The sequence below is a fragment of the Geotrypetes seraphini genome, chromosome 12 (genome assembly GCF_902459505.1).
Source record: "Geotrypetes seraphini chromosome 12, aGeoSer1.1, whole genome shotgun sequence".
NCBI lineage: Eukaryota > Metazoa > Chordata > Amphibia > Gymnophiona > Dermophiidae > Geotrypetes > Geotrypetes seraphini.
In genome coordinates this window covers 91334670-91349726 of record NC_047095.1, presented here as the reverse complement: position 1 = coordinate 91349726, position 15057 = coordinate 91334670, and the positions used below count along the sequence as shown (strand labels likewise).

General features: G+C 39.9%; 1 protein-coding gene across 3 annotated transcripts in view; it reads right to left on the bottom strand.

Moving 5' to 3' along the window:
• RABGAP1L (RAB GTPase activating protein 1 like) overlaps positions 1–15057 on the bottom strand; it is a 978589-nt gene that overhangs the window by 843055 nt on the left and 120477 nt on the right. For all 3 annotated transcript variants that reach the window (XM_033916610.1, XM_033916611.1, XM_033916612.1), the window contains exons 5-7: positions 12285–12498; positions 2078–2252; positions 349–506 (exon numbers count right to left, since the gene is read on the bottom strand). In XM_033916610.1, the coding sequence (XP_033772501.1) occupies positions 349–506; positions 2078–2252; positions 12285–12498 (547 nt within the window). The remainder of the gene's footprint in view (positions 1–348; positions 507–2077; positions 2253–12284; positions 12499–15057) is intronic.

Genomic DNA, 15057 nt, shown 5'->3' with positions numbered 1-15057 from the left:
ATTTCCTAGGTGCAGGTCCCGGAAATGATGTCTGAGAATGCGCCGATGCCAATGCAGGCAGCAACCTTACACCAGGGAAGCTAAAAAAGGTATGGGGGTAGTCAAAGGGCACATGCGCATGGCAAGGAGAGGAGTGGGGGTGGGTGGGAGGGTGAGAGGAAGAGAGGTGCCACGGCCTTAAGAAGACTGTGCCCAGGACAGACCCCCACCCCTTCCTACGCCACTGCATAGGACCCAGAAATCAAAGAACACACACTTATGAAAACCACTGCTCTTATTTTTGTAAAGTGGCTGCTTGTCATCAGCTAATTTGAGTGTTAATTCTTAACCTACTGATTTTCTCTTTACCTAAAATTTCCTTTGCTGTCATCTTCTCTGACTTCCAAAGAGACAGTGAAAGTGAACACATCACTGTCCGGTGCAGGGAGAACAGAGTCCTTCACATCTGCTGCCTGCTTGGAAGAGCGTTTGAATGCAGTAAAGAAGCTATACAAAATTCTGCTGACCTGAAGAAAAAGAAAAAAATGTAGTCATTGATTTGTCTAAAATATTTTGAGTATGTTCTCTTTCACTATAATTCTTTAGAATCACTGAGATCTGGAATAACCTCACCTCCCCTCTCCGAACCTCAAGCTCCCTCCAACTCTTCCGCAAACACCTAAAAACCTGGCTATTCTCAAAACTGTAACACTTCCCCCCTCTTAGGCCTCTCACCTTCCCCCTTTACACCTAACTCTTTAATCTCTCCACTGTAGTTCCTCTCTCATCTTTCTTCCTGTAAACCGTGCCGAGCTCCGCATTCGTGGAGATGGTGCGGTATATAAACCCAAGGTTTAGTTTAGTTTAGTAGTTTAGCAACATCTTCTCTCATATCAAGTAGTATTATGGGGTAAAGACCTGGAACAATTACTTATGCTTGCTAATACTTATGGGGGATTTAGGAGACACCTAAAAACATATCTGTTCCTGAAGTACTTAGGCAACTGATTTATACCTTTCCCACATTAATCTGATCTCTAGAGCTGTTATTCACTAATTTTAACTTGTCAGTTCTACTCAATTTGTAGCATTTTTTAATCATTGTAAACCGCATAGAACTTCACGGTCCTGCAGTATATAAACTGTTATTATTATTATCCCTTAAAAATAAGAGAACGTTGACCTGGGCTTACTTTAAAGGGGTCTAATGTCCTAAGTGCTTCTCATTATGTTTCCAATGGAGAATATTCCTACAATCCATCCATAGTGCAGTGCTTTACACAGGAGATTTTCACGCCTAGTGTTGATTTTGTTTAGTCCATCCAATCTGGTTTTCTGATAATCTATTTATAACATAGTAACATAGTAGATGACGGCAAATAAAGACCCAAAAGGTCCATCCAGTCTGCCCAACCTGATTCAATTTAAATTTTTTTCTCTTAGCTATTTCTGGGCAAGAATCCAAAGCTCTACCCGGTACTGTGCTTGGGATCCAACTGCCGAAATCTCCATTAAAACCTACTCCATCCCATCTAAACCCTCCCAGCCATTGAAGCCCTCTCCAGCCTATCCTCCCCCAAACGGCCATATACAGACACAGACCGTGCAAGTCTGCCCAGTACTTAGTTCAATATTTAACACTGGGACCCCTGAGGAAGAAGTGTTTCTTTGAAACACGGACCGTGTCAGGTCCGATCCACATGAATATTAGGACCAGTCTTTTGGATGTATTTTACATTGCTTATGTATTTTTTTAATTTTTGTTATTTCAATGAATTCCTGCACCCTGTCCATTTTCCATGCAGTTTTGTTTTGGTTTTCTGTCGTGTTCCTTTACTGCAGGCCCTATTGTTTCTTTTTTGTTTTGTTTCTTTCTGTTACAATCCATCAGAAGCTATACCTAAGGGAGAACTAGCCTTGCACAATTCTGAGATGAATACCTATAAATTAAGAGATGAATACCTATAAATTAAGTAGTCAAACATTCTAAACTGTTGCTTCTCTACATTTAACATCCTTTAATGCAGAGAAATGATTTAATGCTAAATATATTGTCCTCTTCTAAAACAAATTACTATTATTATTCTATTATACTTACTGCTTCCTTTATCTCGCAGCAGAAAATATGAATCTGGAATTCCTCGGTACCAAGATAGTTCTCAGTGAAAGCAAAGCAGTTTCCCTCTGCTGTACCATCATGTCCTCGGACACAAAACAACACCTTGTAGATTGGAAATGAGGCAATCTCCACATTGTTGGATTGATCTATTATTCTGAATAGAGAAAAAAAAAAGTGCAATGAATACTAAACATAGGCTCCTCAAAGGAGCTTTAAGTGAAACAGTTTGGGGTTAACAAACACTCCTGGTAGAATTCTGTGGAAAAAATTTCAAAATTCTGCAAGTTTATTTGACAACATTTAAACAATATTTTTGTCTCTATCTGTCCTGTCCAGCATCTGTTCCCCCCCACCCCCCACCCCCACCCCGGTCTCTATCCTTAGCTTCTCCTCCCTGCACCCATCATCCCCTCTGTCAGAATCACTCCTTTTCAAGCAATGTTCCTGTGTCTAGCAATCATTCTTTGTGCATGTCTCAATGCTGTCTCCCCCTCAAGCATTCTTCTCCATGTTTGTCCCTCTCCATGCCCAGTATTGTTTCAGTGTCCCTGTCTCTATGCTCAGTCCCCATCTAGGATCTCTTCTCCGTTTCTGTGCCTCTCAGTGTACAGGATCTTCCACTCCTCAGCCAGCCTCTCTTCCCTACCCCCTCAAACCTACATCTCTCACTCATCCGTCTCACTATTGCTCCAGCCAACATCTCTGACCTCTCACCCTACCCCCTCCCACCCTCCTAGCATCTCTTTCCCCATTCATCCCTAGCTAGCTCTGTCTTCTCTCTATCCTTATTGAGCCAGCAGCCCTCTCACCCATGCCCCCCAGTCTGCACCTCTCAAACCCATGCCCCCCCCCAGCCAGCACCTCCCGCATTCCTTCCCCTCCCAGCCGGCACATCTCTCTCATCCCTGTCCCTCCTCAATCGGCACCTCTCAACCCTGTAACCCCCAGCAGGTACCTCTCTCACCCCTGCCCCCCCGCCAGCATCTCTCACCCCTGTCCCCCCCAGCACCTCTCTCAACCCTGTCCTCCCCAGCTGGCACCTCTCACTCCTATCTCCCCCAGCAGGTACCTCTCTCACCCCTGCCTTCCCCCAAGAAAGCACCTCTCAGCCCTGCCCCTAGCTAGCACCTCTCTCACCCATGCCCCCCAGCCAGCCCCTCTCTCACCCATGCCGCCCCCCAGCCAAAACCTCACAGCCCTGTTCCCCCCAGCCTGCACTTCTACTCCTGCCCCCAGCCTGCACCTCTCTTACCCATGCCCCATCAGCCAGCACCTCTCTCACCCCTGCCCTCCCTGCCCCCCAGCCCACACCTCTCACCCCTGCCCCCAAGCCAGCACCTCTCACCTCTGTCCCCCCATCCAGCATTTCTGACTCGTCACATTGTCCCCAATCCAGCAGTATCTCAGCAACGCCAATTCCTGAGGCAACCTGCTGCCAGCTCTACAGGCTTCCCTCTACCATGGTCCTGCCTGAAGAAAGCGGACGCGACATTATCAAGGGTGGGAACGTGGTAGAGGGAAGCCTGCAGAGCAAGTGGCAAGCTCCCGTAGATGTCACCGGCAGTGATTATTCTCTGCAAATTCTGCATTGCACAGTTGTGCAAAATTCTGCTAGGAGTGAATAAATAAAACTGTTTTCTTGCAAGGCAAATGCACACTCTCGTATGAGTGCCTTTGGTAGTTATTTTCTAAGGTAAATTATATTGTAAAAGCCCATGCAACTTTCAAACATTAGTGATTCTACAAAAAGGGGGAGGGGGAGCAGAAGTCTATATCTAGGTACCTAGACATCGCCTAATTAGAGAGTATTCTATAAAGGAAAATAGGCACCTAATTTCCTTTCTTTCTAGAATACATCCACAAGAGGATGTGGTTAGGCACAAGTGCTTATGCCAGTCATAAAGCTCATGTAAAAGTTTGTGCACAGGCTCAGGAAATATATGCATAACTTTTAGTATTCTACAGGTTATGCATATAAGGGTGTGCTCTGCCCAGACTCCACCCATATAAATGCCCACCAGCAAAGTGTGTGCTACCAGAGATGTGCAGGTATTCACAGAGTCATGAGTAGCCAGATTATCTTCATTTACATGTTTATGTGTTCACATATATCAGTGGTCTCAAACTTGTGGCCCGGGGGCCACATGCGGCCTGTCAGGTACTATTTTGAGGCCCTCAGTATGTCTATCATAATCACAAAAATAAAATAAAACAGTTTCTTGATCATAGGTCTCTTTTCCTATAAATGACAATATTATTATTAAGACTTGGCCAGAAGGAAAGATTTATAAACTATGAAGAGTTTTACCTCATGCAAAATTGTTATTTCTTTAATAAGACATTAACTATTTTTTCTGCGGCCCTCCAAGTACCTACAAATCCAAAATGTGGCCCTGCAAAGGGTTTGAGTTTGAGACCACTGACATATATGTATAAATGACTAGTACGTCTAAGCACCCTGAGGTTGTGGGTTCAACCCATGCTGCTCCTTGTGACCCTGGGTAAGTCACTTAATCTCCCCATTGCCCCACTGGGACAGATAGAGAAAAATGCTCGAGTACCTGAAACTGTTCAGAGCTCCCCTGGGAGAACAGCATAGAAAATTGAATGAATACATAAATAAATATACTGAGAAGTTTTTACCAATGCAATTGTCTACAATGTTCTGCATCATGTTCTGCATCATTACTTTTATCTTCTAAAAATAAAAATATAAAGATTTGTGCATATATCTGCTACCTAACTTTAGGCAACGTTCTAAAGAATTACCTCCTTAATACTCATCCATTTAGAGTTTGTTACTATTGCTTCAAGGGAAACTCCATCTCAATTCTGTGTGCATGAAAATACCTTTTAGATTTCTTTTCCATATGGATTTAAAAATGTATTCAACTAAATTTTTTGAGTTCACCATTTCTTTATGTATGACATCAGTTTCAAATTACGCATTTAAATCCTATTTTTACCTCAAATTGCAAAATCAATAACTCTTTTTGCAAGCTTTTTCAAGGATTAACTAAATATGACTAATCACGTGTTCCTCTAATGATCAAAAATGATTTGATAGAATAAATGAGAGGAGGATATAAACTAAGGAGCTCATAATCAAAGAGCTAAAATGTACTGCCTAAGTCGGTCCTAATCGCCAGGACGTCCAAGTGCCAATAATCAAAAACGTTTTCTTGGACGTCAAAACAGCCAGTCAGGAAGCCGCTTATCACACTCCTGCTCAGTGCCGCTCAGCAGATGAAGAAAACAGGACTCATGGTAGCCACCGACCAGGTTAGCAGCGTGGCAGAACCGCGAAAAGCTCGCTCCTGCCTGCTGCACCTCTGGACCACCAGGGATTGGTAGAGGAGGTACGACGGACAGGGCAGGGAGGGAGGCCAGGGTGGAGAACCTGGCAGTGGCCTGTAATAAGTCTGGGAGGGGGGCGTCGGCCTGAATATAAACCAGGACCCCTACTTTTGGGCCATATTTTTGGCCCCAAAATCCTAGTTTATATTTGAGTATATATGGTACAATTGCGAAAGCACATGCATACACACAATTTTTAAAAATCTTAAAACTGGTACACCAAGCAGCAAATCTATTCATCAAAGTGAATAATGAACATATTGCTTCACAAATGTAACAATTTTGGCCCATATGCTCAAAACTCACCATGCCTTTAATGACTGATGCTAAACCAGTTTTAACCTGTTTAGCCTTGAAGTATTTCAGCTATCAATGCCCAAAATGACTAATCATGGTCTTTTCCGTGGTTTGCAGCAGCCTCCAATAATCGAGCACTCCAATTGATGCCCAGATGATGCACAAAATGAAGCACCATTTTTTTAACACTACAAATCTCTGAAAGATCTGAAGGTGCCAGTAGGATTGAAAAACGCCGAACAGCAGCTTTTTAAAAAATGGGCATGGATGCTGTGTGTGTTACACACATACAATATCAGTCCCCATTTAAAAAAAAAAAACAACAACGTTGTGCTGGGACACCCCTCCCCCCCCGACAGCCCCCCCAACATTGGCCATCTGGACCCCCCCACACCCCTGACCCTTCCCCCTCACCTTGGAAGGAAGCAATCATCCAGCCAATAATTAAAGATCACAAAATCAATCCAAATGAAAAATAAAACTATAGACCCATTGTCATGATCGCATTTTTCAAAACTACACAGGAGAAAAATAACTTCAAAAATCAAAAAGCGTGATCCCATTTTTAGCAAAGGTAACAGAGAAGTTCGAATTCAACCAGATCTCAGAATTCAAAGAAAAAATAAATATTCTATATCCAAACCAGACAGGCTTTAGGCAATATCATTCCATGGAATATTCTCGATAGGTACGTCTACCATTATTCTTTACCATTTGGATCGTCATAAGTCTGTGCTCTTAATAATAATAATAATAATAATAATAACTTTATTCTTGTATACCGCAATACCATCTAACTGGATCTCTCTTCCGCCTTTGACACTGTGGATCATGACCTTCTCCTCTAACGATTTGAAGCAATTGGTATCACGGACCAGGTTCTTGCTTGGTTTCACTTCTATTTCACTAACCGGTCCGCTACTGTTTCATTCAATAACACCACCTCAGGAAAAATCTCCACAAACTATGGAATTCCTCAAGAGTCCATCCTCTTGCCACTTCCGTTCAATATCTTTCTTGCTCTTTTCATGACTCTCTGCCAATCCATTAGATTTAATGCATTTGCTTATGCAGATGATATCCAGATTTTACACCTTCTAGACACCCTCTGGAAGCTTTTTATATCACCGAGAAACTAAAACAAATTCATCAATGGCTCAATACCAATAGACTTGCTCTCAATGTTACCAAGTCAAATGTAATGTTCTTCCCATGGAAAGAAGGACTTAAATTTGACTCCCCCATCACTCTTAAAGGTATTACTCTTCAGGCAATTACCACTATTAAAATTTTAGGGGTTGTATTTGATCAGAGACTGTCTTATCATGAACATATCAGCATTATAGTTAAATCAACATTTTTCAGACTATGGCAAATTTGTTTGGTTTCCAAATAGTTAGAACCCAAATCACTTAACATATTGATCCATTCATTGGTCATCTCTAAAATCGACTATTGTAACCTCCCTATTTAAGGGTATTGTTCAAAAGGAGATTAGATGCCTACAATACTTCTAGCAAAATTGTTATGAAAGCAAAGAAATTCGACCATGTTTCACCGCTCCTCAAAAAAATCTCACTGGCTTACGGTGTTGCACCAAATAACCTATAAAATATGTCTGCTATCCCTTAAGGCGTGGCTTTACAAATCTCATAGGGTTTTAATTCCATGCGCCTCCACTAGAGTACTTCGGTCTAACCATCAACACCTACTGACTGTTCCTTCACTTAAAATCATCAATACATGTAGACAATACATTTTTTCGGTCACAGCTCCTCAATTGTGGAATTCCTTGCCCATTTATTTAAGGGAAGAATGAAATATAGATAGATTTAAGTGCAAGTTAAAATGCTTTCTTTTTAAAGATGCTTTTGACTGCTAGACCTTTCAAATTAGGATTGGGAACTCTAGTTCAGTCTCCTGATTTCTTTCAGCCCTTTCAAGATTTTTGACTCATTTTAAACCCATCCTTTTGTAATTTTCCTTAACTGTCTCATTTTGTATCAATTATTGTATTTCGATCACTACCTTCCTTATTTTATTTATTTAAAAAAAATTCTATACCGTTTAAAACTAAACTGTTTACATAATTTACATACATAATTTAGTAAAAACATGATAAAACAGATACACAAACAATCATGTCTATGGTATTTGAATTGGTCCCTTGTATGTTGCTGTAAATTATTTTAGCATTGTGCATTGCCTTGAATTCATGATTATGTGATTAATCAAATTTTAAATAAACTTGAAGATCAGCAGAAGAGTTGCCCACTCCCTCCTGCTGCCAGCCCCTCCCCCCATACCTTTAAATTGAAGATCAACAGGCGTGATGTCTACTCCCTCCTGTTGGCAGGCACGCCTATTCAAAATGACAGGCCTGCCCGTTCCTGCTGCATCCTGGGATGCATTGGGAGGGGCCTAAGACCCTGATTGGTTCAGATACCTTAGCACATAAAGACATGGGCCCTGATGCTCTAAAGTCTCCGTTAAAATCCTGTGAGCTGTTGTAGTGGCGGTAGATTTTCCCATTTCTAAACAAACAAGAACTTTGCAAACAAACTTGCATGCAAATGAGGTCTGCAGAATTACCATTCATTTAATTGACGGAGAAAGCAACTGACATACGCACAGAATAGTTCATAGAAAGAGACAAGCATGTGCATGCGCCATGAAAAGCTACGTCATGGGCACACAAATCATAGGCATGCCTTCCTGCAGTGCATCACAGACACACATCATAACTGACATTGGGGACAGAGAATCATGTAAATATATATTCTTTAAAATTTACACCATGTAATCAACATGGTATACTGTTTTAACAAACGTGCCTGAGATGCATTTTTACACACATATATAGCACAATATATATGCTTTTTTTTGGAGCCCCCCTATAAAAGTATGATGCATGTATCCCATACTTTTTTTTTTTTTTTAACTTCCACCTCTTATGCCAGGGGTGTCCAATGTCGGTCCTCGAGGGCCGCAGTCCAGTCGGATTTTCAGGATTTCCCCAATGAATATACATGAGGTCTATTTGCATGCACTGCTTTCATTGTATGCTAATAGATCTCATGCATATTCATTGGGGAAATCCTGAAAACCCGACTGGATTGCGGCCCTCGAGGACCGACATTGGACACCCCTGTCTTATGCAATCGGCAGCCCCAGACCTGCTGGTATATGCTTTTAACATATGCAGTTCAACACTACTATCACCTCCAGACCTGCCGGTAATTTTGGAGCATTAAAGGTTGGCGCTTCATTTTGAGCATCACCCGGAGTACTCATTTTATTAATAATAATAATAATAACTTTATTTTTATATACCGCAATATCATGGCAGTTCAGAGCGGTTTACAGCAAAAAAAAAGACTGCATACAAACAGCGAAATTACATCAAACATTCTGATAAATACATTATCAAGAGTGTAAAATTAAACAAATTTGTCAAATAGATAGGTCTTAACTGATCTTCTAAACGTTTGATAGGAAAAAGCTTTTACAATGAGGTCACTCAATCTTTTGCTCCATTTGCCAGCTTGAAATGATAAAGTCCTATCTAAAAATCTCTTATAAATATAACCCTTCAGGGTTGGGATGGTAAATAAGTAAGTTCTATGTGTACGACCAGTAGTGCTAGCTAGATTAAAGTGATTTAAGAGATAGTTTGGAGCATAACCTGTCAGCGTTTAACATAAACAGGCAAATTTGAACATAACTCTGGTCTTCACTGGCAACCAGTGTAGCTTTTTATAATAAGGTCTTACATGATCTAATTTTTTCAAGCCAAAAATAAGGCGGACTGCCCCATTCTGAATAACTTTTAGTCTCTTAATAATTTTCTTGTAAAATCCCAAATATATGATGTTACAATAATTTAAGGTACTTAGGACCAGAGACTGGACTATCAATCTGAAGGATGAGAAATCAAAGTTGCTTTTAATAGTGCAAAGTTTCCACAATGTGAAAAAACATTTTTTAACCTGAGAATCAATTTGATCTTCAAAAGTTAGAGAATGGTCCAAGATGAGCTCATTGTACTTCATTTCCATACTATTTTCAGAGACTGCTAAGGGGCACGGAAAATACCGGGCAGCGGAAGTTAAAATAATTGTACACTGAGGGCCTGTTTTACAAAGCCGCGCTAATGGCTGCAGCGCAGTAATGGCTCCGAAGCCCATAGAGATTTAAAGGGCTTTGGGGCCGTTGCCACGCAGCAGCTGCTAGCGCGGCTTTGTAAAACAAGCCCTAAACTGGTTAGAACTGGTTTATAAATGAACATTAAAGACACAGTATATTTAGAGCATTTGGGGCCACAGTCCATAAGCATCACAGACAATTTAGTCCTTCTCTTCACAGAGATGTGCACACCAACCAGGAAATCTTCTCTTTTCTGCCTTCCTCTCCACCAACCAAACCCAAACTGAGTTCAGCCTGGTGCTGATTCTCTTCAGTCGTGCCCAGGTGACAAACATGGGCCAACCAGAACCCATCCAGCAGGTTATGGCTGGTCATACATAAGAAGGGTGGATGGGTTTCTAGATGGACCCTCTAGTCAGGACTATTCGGGGCAGTAAGACTTTTTTACTTTATTATTTTTTTAATGGGCACAGATCTTTCCCCATTTTTTAAAAGTCGTGGCACCCCCCTCCCGACAACATCCCCCCAGACTTTTTTTTAAAATATATCTTTATGTGTTTTAAAAGCCAACATAAAGTGCAACAGATTATCAAACAATTAGCACAATAAACAGCACTCAATACAAGCAAATGATATAATAAGTACATATCCCCCCTCCCCACCCTCCCACCCACCCTTCCTGGATGTGCAAAAACACTCATACAGAAATCAAAGGGTAATACTAATGATTAGGTCAAACAAAATTTTGTTAATGGATCCCAAATTTCTTTGAAATTATTATAGTGTCCCAATTGTATTGAATTTATATGTTAAAACTTATAAATCTGGCACAAGGTTTCCCACCAAAAGTTATAGTTTTTCCTGTCCCAGTTTTTCATAATAAGCTGGATAGCAACTCCTGTCACGATGAGCAGTAATCTATTCTTATTTGCAGTTATTGGACTCTTGGGCTTTAATAATGTTCCAAACAACGCTACATCATACGACAATGGAGCTTCCAATATCATATTGATTTGACCCCATATGGATCTCCAAAATTTAAGTACCAAGGGACAATAGAACAGTAAATGATCCAGTGTCCCTATATCAAGATGACAGTGCCAGCATCTATTAGACTTAGAACTATCTACCTTTTGCAAATGAACAGGGGTCCAGAAAATTCTATATAAAAAAAAAACAACCAAGTTTGTCTCATAGATGCTGACGCTGTACAACTCATCCTCCAAGTCTAAATCCGTGGCCATTGAGTAGCAGAAATCTGCTTCTTAGTCTCAATGCTCCAAATGTCTCTTAGACTAGTCTTAGGTTTCTTGTTCAAATATTAAAATATCAATTTATACCACTTGGCTGCCTGATGCCCTAGCAAATCTGTCTGGAAGCAGAGGCCCGGCAAGTTATACTGTTTTTTAAAATTTTAACCATTTATATACTTGAGACTTTGCAATGCCAAATAATTGTTGTAGTTGTGAAAAATCAAGCATTTTCCCATTTGATAACACATTACACGAATACAGCTGGGAGGTGTTACCTCATGCTCCCTACAGTCCAGACATGAGTCCACCAGACTTTGACCTTTTTCCAAAGTTGAAACAACCTATGCGTAGACATTGTTTTGCATCTCTGGAAGAGATTTTTTCTGCCAGTACCCGAGCCATTCGGCAATTGAACAAAACGATGTCTTGGATGGAATAATGAAGCTTCCCGGACGTTGGGACTCAGGTCATTGCAAAGCAGGGAGACTATATTGAAGGATTGTAAAGAAATACTTAAAAAAAACAAATATGTAAATTAAAAAAGTGTGCATTATTTATGAAATGACCCTTGTAGTTGGCATTTACATATGTATGTGCCATTGCTCTAATCATATATGTGCATAATTAGCATGTAAAGGTTAATGCCATTTTATATTGCAATCTGAAATGTCTAGACAGCTTGTTATACCATCTGTTTCATATTTCCATTATGTGGAAACATGTGCCTTTTCACTGGTGGGACCGCTATTAGGGAATAAACTTCCTGTTTATATCAGAATTTGGGCCACTGCCTCTCAGTTTAGAAAATTTTTGAAAACTTTTTATTTTGTGCAACCTTATGACAGTTGAAGTAATGGCACAGTGACATATAGCATTGGGAGCAGCGCAGGCCATTCAGTGCTGCTCCCCATGCTAGAAACTGATAGCGCGGTTTTGTAGAAGAGGGGCATAGTATAGTCATTTGTACATTTGATTATTGTTGTGTCATGCTAATTTTATTTATGTTCTTATTGTAATCTTTTTGGGATTTAAAGCAGAATATTAATGTTTTAAATAAACAGTTACCCCCAGAAAATAGATCTTGGACCAGTTCAGGCAAGATCTGAAATCCAATCAAATAAAATTCAACCCACCTGACAGAGCCTTCTGGAACATTTGGTACATATAGAGTTACAGGAATGGGAGCCACACTTTCAGATCTTAAGGTTGCCATTGCTCGGAGAGCTTCTGATTCATTGCGAGGGGCAGAAACTTTCATACATCCTAAATATGTCAGTTTATTAAACAAAACACTGTCTTCTTCTGGGGGTTCACTTGAAGGAGAAGGTGTTCTAGGTACAGAGATTTCTGAAAACAAGATAATAATAGAGTTGTTATCCTTTTTAAAAGACTGGACATGGTCTTAAAGAACAACAAAAATAATTCTTACTTTGAATTATAGCAATGCAACAGTGCCACCACCACATAATTTACAGTTTCTGTGTTAAATCATAATTCACTCCTCTCTCTTTTTTTTTTTTTTTTCAGTTCAAAAAGTTTTATTTGTTTTCAAATAAGAGAACAGTATATTACTATAAACAGCTGCACACAATAAGGCTGATACTGATACATCCTCTCAGACGTTAAATTTAAACCAAACTCAAATTGGTAAAAGACTATACTTCCAGTGAGTGTGAAAGACCCGATATGGGGTGTCAGATATGACCAATAAAAGCAGAACGCTTCAACGGTCTGTCAATTCTTCATACATCCCCAATCGTTATAACTTAGTGATGTTTTTATATATTTTTTCAGTATAATTTATACTTTTTATTAAAAAAATTTTCCTTTTTACGTTTTTCCGTGCATATATCTTAAAAATATGTTAAATTTAAAGAACTTATCTTCGTTCCATTATGGGTGATAGTAGTGATTAACTTGTGTTTCTGCGTTCAAGTCAACGCTCCCCTCTGCCAACGCGTTTCGCTGATCTTTATCAAGGCTGGGGGCACTACATAGTTGTAACTTCCTAGTTGTGCTATTTTTTTTTGGATGCCGCTTGACAGCACAACTAGGAAGTTACAACTATGCAGTGCCCCCAGCCTTGATAAAGATCAGCGAAACGCGTTGGCAGAGGGGAGCGTTGACTTGAACGCAGGAACACAAGTTAATCACTACTATCACCCATAATGGAACGAAGATAAGTTCTTTAAATTTAACATATTTTTAAGATATATGCACGGAAAAACGTAAAAAGGAAAATTTTTTTAATAAAAAGTATAAAGAGTATAAAAAGTATAAATTATACTGAAAAAATATATAAAGACATCACTAAGTTATAACGATTGGGGATGTATGAAGAATTGACAGACCGTTGAAGCGTTCTGCTTTTATTGGTCATATCTGACACCCCATATCGGGTCTTTCACACTCACTGGAAGTATAGTCTGATACTGATACAACCATAATAATATATGCAACCAGTATAAGCAAGAAGGACGTATATGGATGCAACACAATATAAATAAATGATAATTATATACATTTTCAAGTACAGATTGAGGAACTATGGGCTCCTTTTACTAAGGTGCGCTAGCATTTTTAGCACACGCACAAAATTACCACACGCTAAACCGCGCGGTATGCTTCTAGAATAATGCTAGCTCAATGCTGGCATTAAGGTCTAGCACGCGGGGCAATTTAGCGCACACTATTCTGCGCATTAAGGCCCTAACGCACCTTAGGAAAAGGAGCCCTATATATACTAAACTGGACAGGTACTATATTAAACATTACAATAAGACTACAGCGGTGACCAAGTGAGGTGATGTGATGGGAAAGTACCTGATTTCTCTGCATTTGTCTTTTCATATTTAGCATGGGGCCAAGCTCTTTCGCATAATGTTTGCTCTTGCCTTGAAAAATGTGTTATATAACTGGAAAATTTACTCCTCTCTGAAACTGCGGAAGAATTCTTTTCTAAAATCTAACACACATGGACTCATTTCTAATCTCCATTAAGATGTCAAATAGATATCAATAAAATGCAGAAAAGATAAGGATTCTTCTATATTAGAAACTAACCTGCACCTAATACAGCAAAAAAAAATAAAAAATGGAGTACCGGAGTTGCACTCTAGCATCCTGTGATAACTTTGCAACCTGTACATATTAACCAAGCACGAAACAATTTTTCTTATTTTTAGGAGAGTTGTCAAGGATGGAGATTGGGCATTCCTGTGTTGACCAGTTAGCGCATTTGCATTATTGTACACTAAGGGCTAGATTCACTAAAGTCAGCGATCGTTGCTAAACCTGTTTTCACAGGTTTAGCAACAATCACTGCTAACTGACCCAATCCACTAAACGACCCACCGTGTGTTTTTCCTCACAATTGCCCATTTATCCAATCCGGCCATGCAAAATAGCCAAGCAGTTGATTACTTACATTGCTTGGCTAGTTAGCATCGAGTTTTACCGATCCTAAAACCTGATTGCTGTAGACCTGTTGGCAACTGTGTTATCGACAGGTCTGCTTGGGGTTTTTTTTTCTTTTTTTCAATGGCACAGATATTTTGCATCGTAATCTTTAAACACCATTCAATTGGTTCTGAGCACTACTAACACTTGTAAGAGGTTTTTTATAAGTATATGTGTGGGTGTTTTCTGTATTGGTATTTGCTTCACGTATTATCCACATGGTATCACACATCTTATTCCCGCGGGATTCCTGTAATCCCCATTCCCGTGCAGACCTCTACCTATCTCTACTTCAATTGTATTACTGAATTCCAGATATTCCTCCGGCTTCCTCCTAATTCCCTGACATACTTAGAAACTAAATTCATCTATTCTGAAGAATGACCATCTCACTCTTCCCTTCTTCCCCACTCCATCTCATTCTCTCTATATAAAATGGAATGTGGT